We start from the raw sequence: 23,873 nt of genomic DNA, 5'->3' as shown, positions 1-23,873 counted from the left end.
AGAATTGCTTGAAGATTGATCAGAAATAAATCAGGCTTTCTGATCCAGGTATGATGGAAAATCGTCACGCCATATTTGATGAACATAGGATCCGTTTCTAAAATTCATGACGGATCCGTTTCAAAGATCCATGCTGGACCCATTCAACAGATATATTAATTTATTGTTAATTATTATTAATTTAACAATAAATTTGTTCATTGTTTGACGAACAATATTTCACACAGAATATCAGGTAAAAAATAAAGTTCTGTATAATGATCCAGTTCAGAACATCGGATACAATCTTGATTTAAAGATTGTACCGAAACCGTAATAGAATTTCTAGGATTACATTGTGATAAGAAATTGGTCAGATGACTGGATTAAGGGATAGGATACTCTACTATGATCAATTTCTGATCAGATGGTTGTATCAACAGATAGAGTACTGTGCGCTGATCAATTTCTGATCGGATGGCCAGATCAAGGAATGGAGTACTGTACTCTGATCAGATCGGTAAATCAACGGATAAAGTACTGTAGTCTGATCAGAAACTGATCAGATGCCTGTATTATGGAAAATCTGATCCGCATCTAATGATAATCCGGGTTCTCTGAACTAATTTCCAGTCGGGCATAAACGCATGCTTAAAAGATAAACATTCGATGATTGAATAATGCCGATGCGTTGCTTCTAATAACGTTGCGATTTACGGGTTTGCTTACGTTTTGTTTGGTGAGTCTAAAGATGCTTTTGGGTACGTAATCCTCACGACTCTCTTCTTTTCTTCCTTCTTACAGTCATCTTCATTCCTTTGATATTTTCAGCAGTAGCATAAGTTGATACATATGTACGAATTTTTTCTGTGTCTGGTGTTTTGAATGCGTAATATGCGTGTTCGTGAATTTTTTTGAAATATGTGTTTTAGTCGGAACCATTATTGGGTGTTTCGGCCATCGTCATTGCATCATCTGCTTTTGTCCCATCTTTTATACCACCGTGAAAATTTGGCATATACGAGGTGTGTTCAAAAAGTACCCGGAATTGTATTTTTTTCAAAAAAATATTTATTTATTCGTCTACATCAATGTTGTCCCCTTCAAAGTAGTCCCCCCCCCCAGATATAATACACTTATGCCAGCGTTTTTTCGAAGCACTCTTGATATTCACTTTTTGGTATGTCCTTGAGCACTCTCAGCGATTCGGCCTTTATTTCTTCAATCGAGGTAAAACGCCGTCCTTTCATGGGTCTCTTCAACTTTGGGAACAGGAAAAAGTCACACGGAGCCATATCTGGTGAATATGGAGGTTGGGGCATGACTACGGTATTGTTTTTGGCCAAAAAATTACGAACAAGCAACGACGAGTGAGCAGGTGCGTTATCGTGGTGCAAAAGCCATGAATTGTTTTTCCATAAATCGGGGCGTTTTTTTCGGATTGCTTCATGCAAACGTCGCATAACTTCAAGGTAATACTCCTTATTAACCGTACGACCTTGTGGTAAGAACTCTTGATGCACTATGCCATAATAATCGAAGAAAACAGTAAGCAAAACCTTGACATTTGATCGAACTTGACGTGCTTTTTTCGCTCTTGGTGACGTTGAATGCTTCTAGGTGAACGATTGTGGTTTGGTTTCGACATCATAACCGTACACCCATGTTTCATCACCAGTTATGATCCTTTCAAGCAAACTTGGATCGTCGTTGACGTCATTTAACAGCTCCTGAGCGATGTTCATGCGATTGTTTTTTTGGTTACAATTCAGCAATTCCAAACCCGCGAAATTTAAAAATTCCGGGTACTTTTTGAACACACCTCGTATTTTAACTAATTTGGTAGGTAATTCCTGAATTTCACTTTTAAAAAATTTTCTACAAATCTTTGCTAGAATTTAACGTGTGATTTTGTTGGATGATAAGTATTAGTACTAACGTTTCTGATAACAAACGGAAATAAGAATAAATGTTATTATTGTGTAAGGTCGTCAGCATTTTACCTAATTAGTTGCTTATTAATAATAATTAGTTTTTAAATGATTTTAAATTATGCCATTAGATTAAAGTATTAATTAATAAGTTTTTTTCATAAACACTACCAATAGCTCATAAATTAATATTATGATAACAGTTATAATAAACACAAGATACAAAGTGTCATTTTCTTGTAAAACTTCTCATAATTGTTTTTCTTATTATTCATCACGTCTTACAATTTTCCAATCGTAAACTCTGTATATGTTAATAATAGTGTCACCTTCGACGATATGTTTTGATTAGAGCTAGGCAAAGCTATAAAATAATATAATTTATCAATCATTCCTAGTTTAAGTGTATTACGAATGATCATATTAAAGGTTTTTTCAACCTTTACTAAGGGTCTCGCTTCCTTTAAGCAGTTAATAAGTAAATGACTTTAGTTGCTATACCAATACACTTGTATTAACACAATTTTTGAAATTTGTTTAGTTCTTGCTTGTACTCCCTAAAATAAATCCAAAGTTTTTAGAGCTTCTCCAAATATATATCTATATAATGCATTCTTTCTTAAAATTATTACAATGTTTTTTTCTCAATCACCCTATGGCAATTTCTATTGATTTTATACAAGCACTAAACCTTTAATTAAGATGTTTTAACCCTTGAAGCCCCAACTATAGATTTTAAACTCCAAATCCTCGAATTACCAGTTCCGTCGAACACAGTTAAGTTCATCCAAATCCCTTACACGGTAGTGTGCTTCAAACTCTATGAAACCCGTTGTTTATTAATCTCCAACTATTTGTTCACTTATTATTAGTGTGCTTTCAGGACTTAGAAGCATATTTCAAGAAAAAAACTTTAAACTTCTGCTCACCATTGGTTTCTATAAACATACATCGATACATCGTAAAAGAAAATATAAAATTTTTAGGAAACACTATTTTTAATTTTCTATTTAAAATAGTTAAAAGAGAAACTGGTCAGTTTAATCTCAAAAAACTAGTTTATTACCCTAACAATTACTATAAAAACTACTCAATTTAATAAAAAAAAGAGGTTTCTATTAACTATTGTTTTTATTATTCCATTGCTTTTTGAACTTTAAATATTGTTTGCTATTTATTTGAATATGGTCAATAAAAAATTAGTAACTGAAGTATTAACTAATGATGATAATGATGATGTGGTACATTTATTATAATCGGGTTGTGGTGAGGCCGTGGTTTTGAGTATACTGGACGAGCAGGACGATGATAAACTGATGAGGGATACGACGAATACGAATATCTTGCAGGGGCTTTCTTAACTCTAATCACCGGAACGTCTTCACTTTCTTCTACGGGAATTGATGCAGCGACAACAATTAAACAGACCAAGAGAATCTGAAAAAAAAATTACAGTATAGGTACGAAAGGTCCATGCGTAAGTCGCAGAAATACAAAAATTCGTAACTGAAAATTAGCAGGAATAGTGAAGAGAACATATTGGGGAAGGAATGAGAAAATGCGCGTTGTTGTTTTTAATCGTGATACCTCTAAATACTCCTACATTCGCGGATGACGTAAAAGCTGATGAAAGCAAATAGGGTGGAATTAGAAGTAGTCTTATGATGACATACAAAATTTTAAAACGCAAATAAAAATAAAAGCAGAGTTGGTGTCTAGGACGAGAAAATAGGGTTAAAATGACAGAAGTTCCATTAAAAGGTGTATCTCAAATTTTCTCAATTACAATTAAGATTTAAAGTATTGCTATTAAAATTTTTAAATTAAGTAACTCCTTTGTACTGGTAATAATATGAAGGTGTAGAAATTGTAAAATTTTATTTTGAAACTTGCAACTCGAAATTTCAACCGTGATAACAGGCGTTAGAAACTCGAAATTTCGACTCTCTTATCTCTTCTACGCTTTCGTATAATAATGATAATATCGGTTCAAATAACATTGTTGACGTATAAAGCACAATGTATGCAGGAGTGTGGAAGTACGAGGGTGGATTGATAAGTTTCCGGCCTGACCAAGAAAAACAAGGTTTTTAAAAAATTTTTTTTTTTATTTCTCAACATAATCTCNAGCTTATACATAATAGACTTTTAAAAATTGTACAACAACCATCATGTCTTATCATATTTATAATTAAATTTTGTTCATTTGATATGGTATCGTTTAATTTGCAGTAAATCAATTTATTACACATCATGAACTTTAACTTTTAGAACGTTGCTCAGTGCTTAAAGCATGATGATTGATTTTGAGTAGGGACAACTTAACTAGTGGACTTGGGAAACATGTTACGTGTCAAATAGGATCATAAAGATGTAGATATAGCTTTCATTCATTCTTAAAACGATTAAAATCATTTTGTAGATGACAAATGACTAGAAGGCGCTTGAATCATTTATCTCTTTTACATAATAACAAAAAAAACTTCGTATTTATTACAGCACGTTTTAAATATTTTGTTCTTTAAACGATAAATAATTAATTAATTTGTCGTAACAGTGAAATCATCTGCAGCATATATTTATAACTAAAAATACTAATCTTAAGAAAGTCCAATAACCTGGGCGAGACATTGGCTGAAGTTTTTAAATAAATAATACAATATAATAAATGTTCAACTTCGTTATTGGTTTGGTTTAGTACGAAGTAGCAAAAAGGGGAAGAATTGGTTAATATCAGAATACTTCTTCAGACGTGAGGATTTAGCTGATGATATGTTAGGAAGAAAGGGAAAAAGATGTTTATATATATTTGAAAATGTACGACGGGGAAGAATGGAAGACTGATTACAACCTAATTGTGAGTAAGTTGTAAGGATTCTGAATCGTCCATGCGACAATTTACAAATTTAAAATTCTACAAGTTCAAGACAAATTGGATTTCTTACCAAAAACTTCATATTGATGGTTGTTGTGGTACGGTTAATGTGCGTATGATTAAATAAAAATTGTAGTCACATATTTATACTAAACTTACCTCGTTTATTTTATCTTTTGAAAAGGTTAATAGTAAGAAAATTTACAAATTATCAGAAATTAATTTAAGGCGCCTCATTGAGATTTCTTTTAAAACTAAAACAGATCATAGAATTAATTATTCCTGTTTTTTATACTGATAAATAATTTAATAAAAGACAATGGATTGCATACTACAATATAATTACAAACCTAAACGACTTTTTTCACTGGAAAAGGTTGTAAAATAGTTATCCTAAAAACGTGTCTAGAAACAACAATTTTATTGTTTACATGTTTTATTCGCGTTTGGCGCGTCGCAGTCTTCATATTAATCTTGGTTTTTTCTTATTCGGTCTTGGACTTGTTGAAATACTTCCAGTCTTGGTCTTCGTTTTGGTCTTGCTGGTATAGTCTCGGTCTGGGTATTGGTCTTGCGTGTTAAGTCTTGGCTTATCTCATTTAATCTGACACCTAGGTTTCTTTTAATAATTCTTCTAAGCGCAATAATTGTCTTATATGCTGTAAATTTTCTGTTATATATGCGAGCTTGTCATGAATCTGAAACAGTGGAGGATTTACCAGCAGCCTGAGTAGGCTGGAGCCTAGGGCGGCGGTTTTAGGGGGCGGAAAATATGCCCTAAAAAAATCCTCTTCTGAAAGAATTTTGATAAAACCAGATTCTGGATCATTAAAAAGTCTATCATCGTTTCTGCGAAATCAGAATTTGGAGAACATTTATCCAAACTTGGATATAGCAGTTCGCATGGATCTGTGTACACCAGCGACAAATTGTTCGGGTGAGAAAAGCTTTTCTGGCTTAAAGCGGGTGAAGAATTATCTACGATCTACATTATGTCAAGGAAAAGCTAAGTGCCTTAGCTCTTTTGTGCATAGAGTCCGAACTAATGAACAATATTTCATACGACGATATAATTGACGATTTTGCGAATATAAAATCGCGCATGTAAATCTTCTTTTGTCCGGGTAGAGTATCGAAATGCAGAGGTCAGAAGGGGTGCAAAAATTTGAATAGCCTACTGGCAGCAAATGTGTTAATCCGCCACTGATTTGAAAGAAAATAGTGTCGATAGTTATAAGAATTATGATAACTCGAGAACTTACCCTTCTTAAGTAAGAAGTAAAAAATATCAGCAAAAATTAGTCTCAATTCAACCATGTGCTATCCAGACATAGGAACATGGAACACTCCGAACACTCACATTCTTGTGAATTCTTTCTTTCAAGCAGTGGTAAAGTTTCTTTTTTTAATATAGTTAGTGTTAAAATCTAATAAAGTAAACCGATAACTTCAAATATTACAAACGTATTGTTCCAAGAAAGAATCTTATTTAAGTTTAATTCATAAATTCACGGGAAGTAATAATTTTTCGTTTAGTCTTGAGTATTTGGTCTTGATTTTAGTCTTCGCCTTGTTCGTACGGTCTTGGTTTGTTAGTTCGGCGAAGGTCTTGGTTTTTCTAGTATGAAGACAGTTTGGCCTTGGTCTGGTTTTGCATTTTCGTAAGACCAAGGCTAAGACTGCAAGACCAAGGCCAATTTTGCTCATCACTAATGGGTTATTTGGTATAGTCTCCATTATGTTTAACCACAGGGGTCTGCTAACACTAATAGGCACAGTGTAACAACGTTACGCCCGAATTGCGAAGTATTAGGTATGAAGATTGGAAAAACTTTGGCGGTTGTTGTAGAACAAACAGAATAGCTCAAAACCCCAACGCCAAAACACGACACTGTAGTTGTCCGAAGCACTTTTCGGTCTCTGAAGAAGGTAACTTTGTTACCGAAAAGTGCTTCGGATAACTACTGTGTCGTGTTTTGGCGTTGGAGTTTTGAGCTTTTCTGTTTGTTCTATAAGTATTAGGTGTTTATTTTTGGGGTCTGCCCGAGTTGCGACGAATTTAGGTGGATTTTCGACGTGCGACGAACAAGTTGAAAACTAGCCGTTTACATTATTTTTTTGGGGTAGTAGTAATCAGTGGCTTAGCGTGAATTTCTGTAACACGTGACGAAGCCTAAATTTGCTATCCTTCCTATTTTTACAGTTATGTAAGATCTTTTACTTAAATTAGTCGGGATTGCAGTGAAAAGCTGTACAAAGAACTTACATTTTCAGTTTAGAAGATAAGTAGGGTTTATTATTATCGAAACTTGAAAATATATGAGTTTATTACAAATAGTTTTCCTTACATACCTAAATAGATCACTGCAATAGTAAATAAGTGTCTCGAATACAAAGTAATAAATAAATATTTTCTAAGAAATTCACGATTTGTATTTTTCGGATCCTTACAAAAACGTCCCTATGATTGGGAAGTTAATTTTAACAAATTTTAATAAAATAGTTAATTTCAATTCAAAATGTGCTAATTTACATAGGAACAAACGTAAAATTAAGCATATGGATTTGCAAAGGTTTCACATAACTTACTTTCATTTACATACGTAATTCAGGGTGCCAAGAGGATTTTGAGATTTCATCTGAAGATTTATAAATAATTGTAAAGATTTCGGTTCTTCAAATATATTATACCGAATTTTCAGTATTTTTGTTGTCGTATGCCTTTCGTCCCTATCATAAAGTGAACTGTTAGTTTCCGACCAATGGACCTTCAGATTTTGTTATATTGAATTATTATCAACAAAAAAGTCTTGGTATTTTTCCTAAGACGGTAATGTCCTGCTACATGGTAAATATTAATAATTAATACCAAGAAATTGAAATGTCTAACATCACTATGCGATGGATCCGATTCTATATAAGACAGAAGAAAGCATTTTTGCCGCCCTCACATTTGAGCCACCCGGGGTCCACGACCCCTTTGCCTCCCCCCAACGCTACGCCGCTGGTAGTAATAACAATTGTTAGTAAATGATAATGGTTTTGAAGATCTTCTTCTATGTAAAGGTTTTACTACACTTTTTTTATACAATCCGGACGAAATAATACCATCAATGTTATTACCTACGAGGGCGGTTCAATAAGTACCTGTGTTTGAAGACACAGGGCGTTCCTGAGGGAAATTGGTATTGTCATCGTGTGCTGCCATCTATTAAACCACGCCAAAACGAATTTAAGACTGATTGATAGGTTAGTTTGGATTTGGCAGCCATTCGACTGAGACGTGTTTCGTTATTTTCGCTAAAATGCAAAAAGAGCAGTATCGTTCGGTAACTCACTTTTTGTTTTTGGATAGGAAAAAATGCGAGGAGATGAAAACAAAGTTGGATACTGTTTATGGAGACATTTCGCCATCTACGACCACAGTTAGATATTGCTTCAACGAATTTAAACGTGGGCAAAGATCCGTACGTTGTTACCGAGGAAATCATTTTACGGGTTTTTTAGAAAAAGGAAGAACGATCACTGGAATATTTTAGTGAGTTATTGGACCGCTTCGACAAAAAATTGAAGGAAACACGGACGCATTTGACGAAAAAGAAGGTGCGTTTTCAACACGATAACGGACCGGCACATTCATCAGGAGTTGTTGCCGCCAAAATGCATGAATTACGTTATGAATTTGCTGCCGCACACCCCATACTCACTCGATTTGACTCCCTGCGACTTCATTTTGTTCCCTACCATGAAGAAATGACTAGCGAGAAAGAAATTTAGCTCAAACGAGGAACTCATCGTCGAGACAGGGGGGGTTTTGGAGAGTTCGACAAATCTTATTTTTTGGAGGGGTAAAAAAAATGGCAGGGTCGTTGGGAGAAGTGTATCTTTCTAAAAGGGGACTATGTTGAAAAATAAAAAAAAAAAAAATAAAAAAAAAGATGTCTTCATTTCTAACACCGCCCTCGTAATAAAGGTCCGGGGTAAAATAGTACCATTATGAAGATTTTACATGTTGTCAGTATTGACCGCGGGACGAAATCGTACAACATACCGGTGTATCAGCAGTTAAATGTCTATTGCTAGTATTCATTTTCAAGAATCAAAATTAAGAATGGTCTCTTAATGATACCTGGATGCTAATTAAAGTTAATATCACTTAACGTAGTATACCTAGATTTGGAATAAAATGGATACATTAAAAAAAGACGCTTAGATGAGAAAATAATTACTTAATATCATCAATGTATATGGTGTCTAAGTATATGTACTTATATATCTTGCTTTTAAGACGAAATTATACAGTACCTTTAAATTAAAAATATTTCGGTGCATAAAAATCTGACACATTTAAATGATGCTTTTTTATTTAGTAAATGAGACACCTGGAATCGAACTCAGGCCCCTGGTGTACTGGTGCGTAAAACCAGGGACCCGAGTTCGATTCCCGACGACGATTCCTCATTAATTTGAGGTTGTTTGCAGTGAGAAAATATTCTTTTAAAAGGCTATATTGTTTTTGTTATTCATCGAATCAACAAAACGTCTTTAAAATAAAAATGCTGAATATTTTTAGATAATGAAAAGGCAAATTCATTGTATGTGAAATTCTTTTTCTATATATTATAACTAATAGACCGCCGTGTATATAATCAAACTTGATTCAGATTATAGACACGACTGCATAATTCTTTAACTAACTGAGGATCATTTGGATGTCCAATTGTTTTCTAATTAACAACACTGTTCTTATCGTTTACGATGCTGTTAGAAGATAAAAATTTTTACAACTCTTCAGTATAAAAGCGGCATTTTGTTTTCTAGACATCAGTTCACATCGATCTATTATACTACCTATCACAAAAAAATGAAGACTTTGGTAAGTTTCTTTAGTTTATTTATTGTTGTATTTGTTTACAAAAAACTTTTGACGGCTGAAGATTGATGAAGCATTTGTTGTAACAAGTAAAAAACAAAAAGTTTAGGCTTAGATGTCATAATGAAGGGTATAACTGTACTTTAATCAAATTACAATAGAATTTTTTTATGTTTATTCTGAATCGGATATTTGTTTAGATTCTTTTCGCCTGTTTGGTAGCCATTGTGGCCTGTGCTCCTGTTGAGGACGATGGATCGTATAAAGGAGAAGGTTTGAGTGATGCCCAGTACAAAAACGAAGGACTTGATGACTCACTTTACAAGAACGAAGGACTTGATGACGCTAGATACAAAAGACAAGTGGTGGCATACTCCTATCCATCGTATCCATCATACGTGGCCACACCTTACCGTGGACCAATCATTATCAACATTCGCCCTCACGGAGGACGGTACTGATGGGATGGTTTGGAATTCATAATACGTTATATATACATATATAGATGTGGCAAAATTGTTTTAAAATAAATAAAAAGTTACTGTTTGCATTTACCTCTAGTATTTTATTTTTTTGTGTCGTTAATAGAATGGAAACTAAACGAATTTATAAAAATACTTGCTAATTCTAGACAAAAATTTTCAGTCTCTCCTTAACTCTCAGACCCTTTCAGCGTCTCTCACAGTCTTTTACAGTCTCTCAGTTATTGTCTAGATGTTTTTATGGATCTCTCACAGTCTCTGTATGAGAGACTCGAACGATAAAATTGTTAATTCAGAGATTCGAGTCTCTCACAGAGAGACTGAATGAATAAAACTGAAAAATTGAGAGAGTCGAGTCTCTCGTAGAAAGACTGGGATCTCTGAAATATGTTGAACTCTTTAACCATGTTTATCGAGACACAACTTCCAGTCTCTCGTTCAGAGATTCGAGTCTCTCGTTCAGAGACTGGATACGAAATGAGAATCTCTCTATGAGCGACTCGACTCTCTCGTTCAGAGACGCTAAACAGTTTTTTTGACAGTCTCTCTCAGCGACACCAGAGAGACTCGATGAGAGACGGACACTCTAGTCTCGCTTTCAAAGACTCTGAGAGATTTAACATTTTTATCTCAGGAATAACTGAAGAGATATAAGATGTAGGGTCAAAGTCGACTAAAGCCATAGACGTTCTGAAAATAATCAAATCTAAACCAAATTTAGCCCCGATTACTACTTCTCTAAAACCAAACTTTTTGGTCTGATTTTAGTATAAAACAATTAATTCTTGAAGGATTGTACAAAGTGTGCATTCTTACACTCCAGTGTTTGTTATCGAAACTTTTTAGATTTTTGCAGTTGCCAACGTATAAATTGTCACTGTCTTCAATGATGGTAATACTGGTAGTGATCATCACTGCTAATATAACTATCTGAAAAACATAAAAACTTATTAGGTACTTCGTGGTAATGACAACTACAAATATGTACCTATTTCAATTTTATTACTATTGTTGTCTCTGGCTTTGAGCCACAAACTAAAAGTCACGGAAACATTTTTTAAATTAATCGATTTAATATTAAACTAACCCTTAAAAAGAAAGCACAACCTTCTTATAAAAATACGTAAACTATTCTTTTATTTTATTATATTATTTTTATTTAGTATTTAATTAATAGAGGACGATAAACCTTACCATTAATGAAGCTATGATAACATTCGATGGTGATTTGCAAGTATTGCACAGCATAGTCATTTAATCACAAAAGCTTAGTGTTAACTGTATTTCTCAGATTTAAGTCCTAACACTAACAGGATCTGATAATATTTGATATTATGCTCGGAATTATGAGCCGTTTTAAACCAGAAATTATTACTTCATGCGTAATTGGGTGCAAATTAAATAAAGTGTTTAAATAAGTACAAATAAATCTACTGTGTTATAATCCCAATTGGTATAAGTTAGAAATTACTTTTCAATTATCACTTTCTTCAAAAATTATTAAGAAGTGCCTTTGTTTCTTTATATGTAATAACTAGCTTATACATAATAGACTTTTAAAAATTGTACAACAACCATCATGTCTTATCATATTTATAATTAAATTTTGTTCATTTGATATGGTATCGTTTAATTTGCAGTAAATCAATTTATTACACATCATGAACTTTAACTTTTAGAACGTTGCTCAGTGCTTAAAGCATGATGATTGATTTTGAGTAGGGACAACTTAACTAGTGGACTTGGGAAACATGTTACGTGTCAAATAGGATCATAAAGATGTAGATATAGCTTTCATTCATTCTTAAAACGATTAAAATCATTTTGTAGATGACAAATGACTAGAAGGCGCTTGAATCATTTATCTCTTTTACATAATAACAAAAAAAACTTCGTATTTATTACAGCACGTTTTAAATATTTTGTTCTTTAAACGATAAATAATTAATTAATTTGTCGTAACAGTGAAATCATCTGCAGCATATATTTATAACTAAAAATACTAATCTTAAGAAAGTCCAATAACCTGGGCGAGACATTGGCTGAAGTTTTTAAATAAATAATACAATATAATAAATGTTCAACTTCGTTATTGGTTTGGTTTAGTACGAAGTAGCAAAAAGGGGAAGAATTGGTTAATATCAGAATACTTCTTCAGACGTGAGGATTTAGCTGATGATATGTTAGGAAGAAAGGGAAAAAGATGTTTATATATATTTGAAAATGTACGACGGGGAAGAATGGAAGACTGATTACAACCTAATTGTGAGTAAGTTGTAAGGATTCTGAATCGTCCATGCGACAATTTACAAATTTAAAATTCTACAAGTTCAAGACAAATTGGATTTCTTACCAAAAACTTCATATTGATGGTTGTTGTGGTACGGTTAATGTGCGTATGATTAAATAAAAATTGTAGTCACATATTTATACTAAACTTACCTCGTTTATTTTATCTTTTGAAAAGGTTAATAGTAAGAAAATTTACAAATTATCAGAAATTAATTTAAGGCGCCTCATTGAGATTTCTTTTAAAACTAAAACAGATCANGTAGATATAGCTTTCATTCATTCTTAAAACGATTAAAATCATTTTGTAGATGACAAATGACTAGAAGGCGCTTGAATCATTTATCTCTTTTACATAATAACAAAAAAAACTTCGTATTTATTACAGCACGTTTTAAATATATTAAAATTTTAACAAGAAAATACAAAAAACTGACTCATTTGAGAATTACCCTCGATTTAGTCATAAATAGAACATTAAATTTAATTTTATTATGTAAAAGTATATATCTTTTTACATTAAACATCCCAATTCAAGCAAGCAAGACTAAGACCAATGCCAAGACCAAGACCGAGACTATATTAGCAAGACTAAAACCAAGACCGAATAAGCAAAACCAATACAAATACAGTTTTGGTATTGGTCTTTCTTTACTCATCACTAGTAAATTCGGACGAAAAAGATTCGTATCAACTCTGAAGAATAAACTGTAAATTCTGCCGGTTTGTGCTCAGGTTTTCCTTTTATTTCAATAAGTAATATTTAAAGCAGTATGTAAATGGTAAGTGTTTCCTCCAATAAACATACAAAAGCAGGTTTTTCCGGCCGAATTTACATACTGACCTAATCAATTCTTCTACCTGCACCAAGTGTTACAATTGTGAGAAAACCGTACGAAGTTGCAGTGCGAAGCCGGCCCTGTGCGTGAATTGGCAATATATTCCGATAACCACCATACAACTACATCGATAAAAAATGTAAACGGTGACGGTTGTGGAAACTAATAAAGTAAATATCAACATCTTACTACTACTAAGAATAAGTGATGTTTCACTAACTTTATACATTTTAGGTACTTTTTACCATTTTTTTAGGGCAAAGGTGAGAATCCATCGTTCAACTATCCGCAGACGGTTTTTGGTGGTACCAAACTTCTGCTGTTTGAATCAAATTGATCGAAAAGTTTTGTATCTCATAATGACATTATCTGCAATTTCCTACTGCCCATACTGTGACTTGGATATAAAAGGGTTAATAACAATACTTTGCTGTTTTGAGTAAACAATTGAACTAGGTTTTTTCATTTTTTTTTTCATATGCTAAAACATCCAATGTCAAATTTAAGCAATAGGCGATCCATAAATGGAAATTGTACCCAATGTCATTATAAATTCATTCACATATCAGCTTAAGCTAAAGGGCTCAAGTTTAAAAAAATTTTAAATCTTTGAAAAATTAAAAATAGTATCATATTCTGTTCAAACAGAGTCGAAGTTAAGTAAAGCTTGAATTCTATTTAAGCTGCAATTAAAAGCATTTCTGACAAAAACATCAACTGCAATTTTCTCAAATGTGAAGATTTTGACACTGACCCTTTTAACTTCAAGCTATATAGCATAATGTTAGCAATGAAATACTTATAAATATTATTAGTGAAGCATAAGAATCTACAAAAAGCTACTGTATCGTTAACACAATAATTAATAGGAAATACTCTGGCAGACAGCATTATCTTTATTTGTCGTTTAATGATGCCTGGCAGGTAATTAATTTTAATAGTACTAAAGGTAGCATGCAATATAGATATGACACAAATGAGTACATTAAAGAAAAGCCTTTAAATGAGAAGATAATTATTTGATGCCAACAACATAGATATAGTGCTTAAATATGAATTTTTTTTTCAATGCAAAAGTAAAAACTATTTTCAGGTAAAAAAAACTTTAAACACCGACGAAATACAACAAATAACTATTGAGAAGTTATTTTACTCGTAAATGACATTTGAAGGAATGTTAAATTCAGAAAGATATAATTAAATCAAAAGACTATTTTGTTGCATGTGAGATTTTAGCATATTTCAAAATTTTTGTGGCATATACATTCTCGTATAAAAAATCACATATATTTGGTTCAGATTGTAGAAACGATTACTTAATTTCTTAACTAAATGTAGATCATTTGGATTTCCAATTTGTTTTCTAATTAACAAGAATGTTCTTATCGCTGATGAAGCTGTTAGAAGATAAAAATTCTTACAATTTTTCAGTATAAAAGAGGCATTTTATTCTCAAGAAATCAGTTCACTTCGATCAACAATATTATCACAAAAATGAAGACTTTGGTAAGTTTCTTTAACATTTGCGTTATTTTTTGATAATTGGCTTAATTCAAAAGCGTTTATAATTAACAATAATTACAACATTTCACGGAGGAGAGTTGATGAAGCATGTTTTAAAAAATAAATACAGAAAGGGATGTAATAAATATATTAAGCAAACTCGATAATTGTTTCGATGAAGTCTTTGTTTTGTATACTTTTTTTAGTTAAAAAGCACATAAATCTGAATATATATATAATATTAAACTTTTGTTTTCACTTCGGGTATTTCCCTAGATTCTTTTCGCCTGTTTGGTAGTCCTAGTGGTCTGTGCTCCTGTCGAGGACGATGGATCATATAAAGGAGAAGGCTTAGATGATGCTCAGTACAAAAACGAAGGACTTGATGATTCTCTTTACAAGAACGAAGGACTTGATGAAGCTAGATACAAAAGACAATTGGTGGCATACTCATATCCATATGTTACACCATATCGTGGACCAATTATTATTAATATTCGTCCTCATTCTCACGGACGATACTACGTCGCGTAATAACGCGATGCAATGGCTTGGAATTTATAATTTGTGATATATCAACAAATATGCCGAAATTGTTTTAAAATAAATAAAAGTTATCCACTGTTTGCATTCACCTTTCGTGTTTTATATTTCTATTGACAAATTTATGTGGTGCTATGAAAATTGAAATATGACAAATTTATGATCGAACAATCACAAGGGAAGCTAATAAAATTTGACTTTTACTACATAAATCAACCGACATAGTTTTAAAGATGATAGATCTTCAGTGCGACGAAAGTTAATAGAGGCTGCAAAAAGTTTTTGATTCTGAAAATAATGGAATGTAAATAGAAACACAGCTTTATTCGCTATTTCTTTAAGATTACGAATTACAAAACAAACGGAGTTTATACAAAAATCTTATTTTAAAAATTACCATGTTCGTCTCAAAAACGAAGCAATTTTTGAGATTCTTACAGTGGTACTTTTTTAGAAAACTTGAAGATATTTTATTTAATTTTATTTTCACCACAGTTTTAGTGTTGAACATTATTAAAAAACGAAGTAGAATATTTTAAAAAACTGTAGTTTTTTTGTTCATTAAATCGTCTATGAGAAGGTTAGAAGCGTTCGAAATATGGTGTTATAGAAAAATTACGAGAAGACCGTAAATAGAGAAGATCAGAAATGATCAGGTATTGGAAAGAATCGGAGAACAACGGACTCTATGAAAGTCAATGAGAAATGGACGAGATAGGAGGTTGATAGGAGACCTTCTCAGACTTGCGGTGCTAGTTAGATATATATTAGAAGCAGAAACAGGAGTTAAGAGGAATAGAGATAGACCTAGACTAGATTACTGTTCACAAATAGATAAGGATGTGGGATGTTCTAGTTCGTCTTTTATGAATCTTTCCCTATTCATTAGCTTACTTGGTTTTAGTATAAAACAATTAATTTTCAAGGATTACACTAAGTTTGTACTTTTTTACTTCAGTGTTTGTTAACGGAACTTTCCAGGTTTCTGTAGTTTTTGACATATGAATTCGGATTTGTCAATCATAAGTAATACTATTCATTGCTTCAAATCATTTATACCTGTACTGTAGGAGTTATTAATTTAATATTAAGTGTTTTGAAATAAATCTGTAGATAGAGGATCTAATCTATTGTATAACTGTGAAATGTATTTAAACTATTTACTATTACTACCGTATTTATATAATTTATGACTAGCCTTCGCATTATTGAGTAGTCATATTCCTCATTCTTTCTTCATTAAAACCATCGAGCCAAAGCTCCTTTTGGTAACAGGGTAAATAAATAAAACCAAAGAAAACACAAAAGGATTTCTCAACAAATTAACTAAAATACCTTTTATTCATGAAGTTGCATCTTTTAATGTATGAGGTTAAACATCCCCTTTTGTAGTTTTCCTGGGTGATCTTTCATCAAGCATGCACCAACAACTACATTTGCCCTTTTAGACATATTCTAGAAGCAAAATTGCATGGCGTAAACTTGTTTGAATAATTTAATTTTGTTTTTCATATTGTATCAAAATAAATTGGTTTCTGTGAATGCTTAAAAAACGTAAACTAGCCTAAGTATAATTATAAATCCATGAATATTCTAATAACACATATAAGATTTCTTTTAATATCCAGCTATAGGTATAGTACGTCGCTACGTGTTGATATTTTTGCTGTTAATTGAAGAATCTCAAATGCTAGACGATATCGTTACTAAAGAATCCACTAAATTAAATTAATGAGAACAGTTAAAATTCTTAGTCAGAGATCGAGGTTTGTATGTATAAAAACTCTGATCAGAAGCGAATATTTTGTATTTGTCTTTAGTTAATTTTTTAATATACATTGTTGAGTATTGTTTTATATGTTGACCAAGAGACTGCTCAAAAGATTTGGAATGGAGAGTTGTATGGGTAAGAAATTATTATTCAATAATCCTCCTCCGTACACACTTCCTCCTCCCCATGGTATAGCGGAACTTCCAAGAAGAGATGAACCACCAAGAAGCGAACCACCAAGGAGATGTGAACCGCCAAGAAGAGGTAAACCTCCAAGAAGGTTACCTCCGGACCTAAGTTGCGGTCCTACCTCGTAGGGAACGTCGCTATATAGTTGAGTACCATCGGCGGCTGTTGTTGGTACAAGAGGATATGTGGTAATTGCAGCTCCCTGGGCAGCCGCAAAAATACCGAAAAATGCAAAGGCGATCTAGAAAGTAAATAAAAATAGTTACAGAACAATTGAAGATGCAGAAAATATATAAAATAAAGGACATGCAGGTGTGTATAAATGAATGTCTCTCCCGACACAAGATGACTAGAAACCATCAGGAACCAGTTCCTTCTCTTCGATTGAGGTACTGCATTCTTGTAACAATCTACCGAGCGGCATGGCCTAGAGATTTAGACTATTGCTTAGCATTCGGGAGGACGCCGGTTCGATTCCGGGTCCGCCTGCCTTGGTCCAAGTTTTTCTGTGGTTTCCTTGGATCACTTAGGTAAATGCTAGGACAGTAATATTCCACAGATAATCTTTCATTCTCTTTTGTCTTCATTTCGTCCGTCTCTTCCGCCCACCAGCATTACTGGCTGGTGGGAATGAAATACCCAAAAGTTTTTTAGTTTCACACCGATCGGGATGGTCTAGAGGTTTAGATTGGATTGCTGGTTTGTCTGTCCTGGTTCAACGTTTTTTATGGTTTTTCGTTCACTCTCTTTTGTCTTCATTCTGCCTTCAATTCATTCGTCATTCTCGTCCCAAGTATCACCCACCCTTTCCCAATATTCCTAAAAAGAGGCCGAAGAAGGCTCTCCGCTCTACTCTTCAGAGTAGACCACACGCATTAGCAGCTGGTGGGAATGAAACATCCAAAAGTTTTCTTTTTCATTTCAAGTCTCTAGGGACTTATTATCCAGTAGGCTATTACTTTGAAATTGTACATGAAAAATAGCAAGAGTTTCTAAGTTTGTGAAACAAGATATACTCAGATATGCCTCATGATAGTCATAATAAGTTTTAAATTAAAGTATACTTCTTAATAGTAATTATAGAGCCAAACAATGCGGTCTAGGAAAGGTAAAGAAAATGTATTAATAATGGGAAATTCTGTGAAAAATTGGAAATATTTAGATGGATGGATAATTAACTGTTTTCCTTATATACTTTAACCTATAGGTGGTGCTCATAGAAAAAGTGAAACTAAATGGACTAAACACAGAAACAAAACCTCCCTTATGCTCTAACTACATATACACACATTATATAAAGTATAAGAAATGTTTATGGCTTACCAATAATTTCATGATGTTTTACAAATCTTTAAACGTACCCGTACAAGTATGATCTTTTCAAATAAGAAAACGCTTTTATAGGTAGTTTCTCCGTATCCCCAGTCTCTTTTGGTACTTTATCATTTTGACTGTTATTAAAATACAATAATGATATTATTGAAGAAGTGATGATATTGTAATTAGTTTAACGATATCAGTTTCATATGACATTTTACGTAACAACAATACCAGTATTAAAATAATGGCTCGATAGTATTATCATCACTATCGTTATTTTGTGTTATTGATCTTGTTGTGTAAATGTCTGGTTTTGTAAAAAGAATACCTCTAAAGCTGATATTAACAACTTACTTTTTATTAATAACGTTCGTAGGAATATCTCAGAAAGCGAAATTAAATTTGTCGATTTTAACTTGATTTGTTTTTTATATCTTTGTATTTACTTTACTTTACATATAACTTCACTGGACAATCTCGATAAGAAAGGTAATATTAAAATCTGTGTGAAATAAATGTTTGCTATCTATTTAGGGGTTAGTTAGGGGTTTATATTTCTATCTCCCTTAATTTAATGGACGGTCTTTTTGACGAAATAGGTATTTAATAACCATTTTTATATGAGATATTAAATGAAAAATAGCTTATTGTTATTAGCTCTTTAATGTTAAATACGAATATTTAGCAAAATATAATAATAAAATAACATATTTAATATTTTGTTCCAGTTTCCGCAGACTGTTTACATGAAGTTTTTCTATTAATTATTTATTTCTGTTCCTTAATTGTCATTTACATTTAGATTCCCTAGAAGATTCTACAACAAAAAGTTTCATATTTTTAAATTTTCTCCTAATTGTGGAGTGTGCAAAATTAAAGCCAATCCCGATGTAATAAAGTTTTTATTTTTAAGTGTAAGTCTTTTACAAAATACAAACTTTATTACCCTTCTATTGATTTTGTACTCTGTAACAAAACAATACTTTTTCTAATAACCTATGCAATTTATTAAAAATAAACGAAAAGTTTATGAAAAGTATTAACCAAAATGTTTTTAACTTTAACAGTAGGAAAAGAGTAGATATTAGAATTTAAAGATAGCAAGCGATACATTCACTTACGATTAGACAACCCAATTTGCAAAATACAATAATTATATGCTAATTTTACAAAATAAATAATAGTAAATCTTTAACACATATGCTTTTGAGCCGGTAATTAATTAAATAACTGAACCAATTATATTTGATAAACCCCGCCGCCAGTTTGGAATTCAGTTTGTGACTATAATAAGGGTCATATAACACTAAATTGCAAATTAATTCTAACATATATACGTACTACATATGTAAATGTGTGTCGCTGCTGACTTTTGTACAGGCCTCTCTAAACATAAGCTCTACAACTTTTCTGCAGAAAGTTTTTTCGTAAACTACATTGCAAAATTAATCTTCATGAAAAGCCCTTTTGTAACAACGGAATAATATACAGCTTATATTTACCCTGAAGATTTATTCTAAATATTGGTAAAAGAATTTTTGAAATCGAATGAGTAGTTTCGGAAATTACTTCTGTGAACTAAACTTACAAACTGTACCTTTTTATAATACAGTAGAACCTCAATAACTCGAACATCAATAGAGTTTTCGACTTATGGAGGATTTTGACTTGATTTTAATTGGACGTGTGGAGGTTAAGATTTATTCTTATTGTATACTCCTAAAATGTTTTCTAAGAAACGATGGTGTATTTACATTGCCCGCAAATCCTTAAAGTCGATAACTTATTTTTCTTCGAACTATAGACATACTATACAATGTAATAAGTTTCAAATTATCGAGTTGTAATGGTTGTAAAATAAAACATTGTTATGTTCGAGATACAGAGGTCCAATTTAATTTTTCGAGTTATAGAGGGAAAATATGTATCAAGATGGTTTGCAAGGACTCAGATTTCAAGTAATGAAGGGAAGGACACAAAACATTTTTTCGACTTCTGGAGGTTTTTGATTTATCGAGGTTCGATTTAAAGAGGTTCAACTGTATAAGAGAATTTCTATAATGATGTTTTTTGCAAACATGTTTCATCATCAAATTTTATTTGGTCAGAAATATTTCCAAATGACATCAAACAGTAATATTAATCTCCATATTTAAATTTGTCTTTAAACACGATTGAGTTACGCTTAATCTTCTTTGTATCTCTTGATATATATTATAGTGTAATATGACTCTCATGATTGCAAATTAATTAGAATGAGTAGTTTTTATTCCGCTACTAAAATATTTTACTTGTCCGTTAATTATTACTGTTAGTATTAATCGAAGGCCAATTACATTAAGCAAATGGTATAAAACTATGTAAGGCACCGCCCTATTTTTTATTTTTTATTTTATAACATACAAATGTAGCCTTGTCAAATATTTTACGAAGTGTCAGAAATGAAATAACGAAGACATTCTGGAGGCAATCAATCTCTTCGGAAACTATGGGTGTTGTCTTTTGCCATTGGATGCCTATCTCTTAACAAAAATTGAAACAGAGAAAGAATTTAAACCTTCAATTCTGCTTCTGCTATAATGCATAGTAAAATGTATTTTAACTTATAAAAAAAATATTAATTGTCTCGTCACATGGTAGATTCATCGGTAAAAATGTAACAAAATGTTTGAACTATTAATAAAACTAAAGCTAAGCGTTTACTAAAGATTTAACAGTAATAATTCTTTACATCAAATTGGTCGATTAAAATTAAGTTTAATTTATTTAATCTATCACAAATTTCTTATAAATTTGATTTCAAATAAAATCGACAGTAAACAAATTAAGTTGGGTTTCACATATATAATAATTAGAAAATTCCAACGATTCTTTCAACTTTTCGATCGTTGTCAAAGAGAACCTACACAACTAAATTAAAGTGTTAGATGTCGTCATTAGTTTACAAGATCCTAAGGGCGAATCTCTCTTTCGGATACATTTAATTAATCTCTTCAAGGTTTACATGTAGGTTTCACAGGTCACGTCTTGTGGTACTGTGCATTGCGAACTGAAAAGAATTTCACTTTCATACCGAAATTAAAAAGTTAAGATTAACTTTTTTTTATGTATAGATACATTACAGAAATATTAACATATGTATTTTTGCTTGTTTACAAATATATAAAAAATAGGAGTGTTAATAGAAACATTTGTTTACAATGGATACATGTAAATTTGTATTATTATTATTCCGGAAACAAAATTGCAAAAAGAAAATATCGAATTAATGCTATTATGAATAGCTCTTTTTGTGAAGAACTTATAGCTTTAATAAAAGTGTACTTACATATAATACGCAAATTAGGTATATATATATACAGGGTGTTTCTGAAATAAGTAGCAAGCATGCAGGAGGTGATAAAGCACTATAAAACAAGAAAATTAAGTAAATGTTTAGTGATATAAAACACCACCGTTTTCGAGAACAGCTTAATTGAAAGTACAGTCAAGGGCTAGTCCGCTTCTGGTACGATTCCTCACGGATCAATACACAGTGTGTCCCAAAAATAACCAAACTTTTTCGATATAGAATAAAATACACATTATCTATATTATCTTTGAAAGTTGTTATTTATTCAAAATAGGTTCCATTAGACTCAATACAACATTTGGAACGATCAACCAGCGCATGCATAGATTTTTTTATGTCATTCATAGGAATGTTCTTCAGCATCTCGGTTACGCCTGCTTGAATGGCTGGGATATCATCATAAAATGCTCCTTTCATCTTGGTTTTCATTTTTGGAAATAGAAAATAGTCACATGGTGATAGATCAGGCGAATACGGAGGGTGGTTGATGAGAGAAATCCGTTTTTTCATCAAAAATTCGTTAACTTTTTTGTTCTTGTGAGGTGGTGCATTATCGTGCAATAAAAACAGCTGCTTTGCTGCCGGATATTCAAGTCTAACACGACAAATTCTTTTCCACAAACGATGTAAAACGCCTAAATAATATTCTCCATTAACAGTTCCACCTTCTGGAACAAATTCTTTGTGGACAATACCCTTCGAATCATAAAAAGTAATTGACTTGATTCGAGACTTCTGAAAACGCAATCTTTTTGGTTTTAGCTAGCCTTTGGACTTCCATTCAGCAGATTGACGCTTAGTTTCAGGGTCATATTTAAAGCACCGTGACTCATCACCAGTTATGTTCGAATCAAGAAAGTCTGGATCGTTTTCAGCAGTTTTAACAATGTCTTTGCAATACTCCCCACGAGCGATTTTTTGGTCTTCATTTAATTCGTATGGAACGAAACGCGCACAGACCTTTCTTTTACCCAAATCTTCAGTTAAAATTCAAATTTGCACCGATACCAATGATTTCACGGACTTTTTCCAATAATTCAGCACGATTACAGGCTTCTGGACGACTTGGCCTTAGGTCCTCAATTAAATCCTCACGACCATTTTTAAATCGTGTAAACCACGTATAAACTTGAGTACGACTCATACAATCATCACCATAAACTTTTTTTCATTATTTCGTATGTCTCAGCGAATTTTTTTTTTCAAGTTTACGACAAAATTTTATATTTGCTGTTTGTTCTTTTGTTTTTGTTTTGTAACATTAATTAGCATACTTTTTCTATTATTGAAATGGCTGTAACTTTGCAATAGATGGCACTGCATGTTGTATGATTTAAATATAAAGTTTGGTTATTTTTGGAACACATTGTGTACTGTATACCATCAGCTATGAACATACTAGTTGTTTAATTAATTGTTATCTCAATGGACGTCTGAAGATTATTATGTGTAGTAGCGTAGTAGTAGTAAGCTGCTGATATTTACTTTATTAGTTTTTCCACAACCGTCACTGTTTACATTTTTCGTTGATGTAGTTGTTTAATTGTTATCGCAATTTCTCTACACGTTACCAATTCACGCCCGGGGCCGGCTTCAGATTGCAATTTTGTCTGTTTTTTTAAAAATTCTATTGCATCTAATTAACATTGTCCAAACCTTGCTACTTATTTTATAAACACTCTCTATAGCCACAATATCCGTTGTTGTAAGTAGTCTAATAGTTAAATTACTGTGAATGCATTTTTCGCAACGAAGGCTTAAATATAGGGCTGCAGCAACCCTCGTTATGGTCATTATGGATATTGTGGCATTAAGATGTAGTGTTTCTTGAAGTTCTTATTTCTCTAAAATGCTTAATTTTTTTGCTGTTACTATACGCTATTAAATTATTAATTAATTTTTATTTAAATTAATATTTATTTTAAAT

The 23,873-nt window shown here is 32.2% G+C and overlaps 1 protein-coding gene across 1 annotated transcript; it reads right to left on the bottom strand.

The window, feature by feature from the left end:
- Positions 1-17,167: 17,167 nt before the first annotated feature.
- LOC108733222 lies at positions 17,168-18,629 on the bottom strand. Its single transcript, XM_018464313.1, has 2 exons — positions 18,598-18,629; positions 17,168-17,515 (listed from the first exon to the last, which is right to left on the bottom strand). The coding sequence occupies exons 1-2, from the start codon at positions 18,607-18,609 to the stop codon at positions 17,168-17,170; spliced, it is 360 nt and encodes a 119-aa protein (XP_018319815.1). The 5' UTR covers positions 18,610-18,629.
- Positions 18,630-23,873: the final 5,244 nt, after the last annotated feature.

This window comes from Agrilus planipennis, unplaced genomic scaffold, assembly GCF_000699045.2.
Source record: "Agrilus planipennis isolate EAB-ADULT unplaced genomic scaffold, Apla_2.0 scaffold76, whole genome shotgun sequence".
NCBI lineage: Eukaryota > Metazoa > Arthropoda > Insecta > Coleoptera > Buprestidae > Agrilus > Agrilus planipennis.
This window is presented reverse-complemented; position numbering and strand designations above follow the sequence as displayed.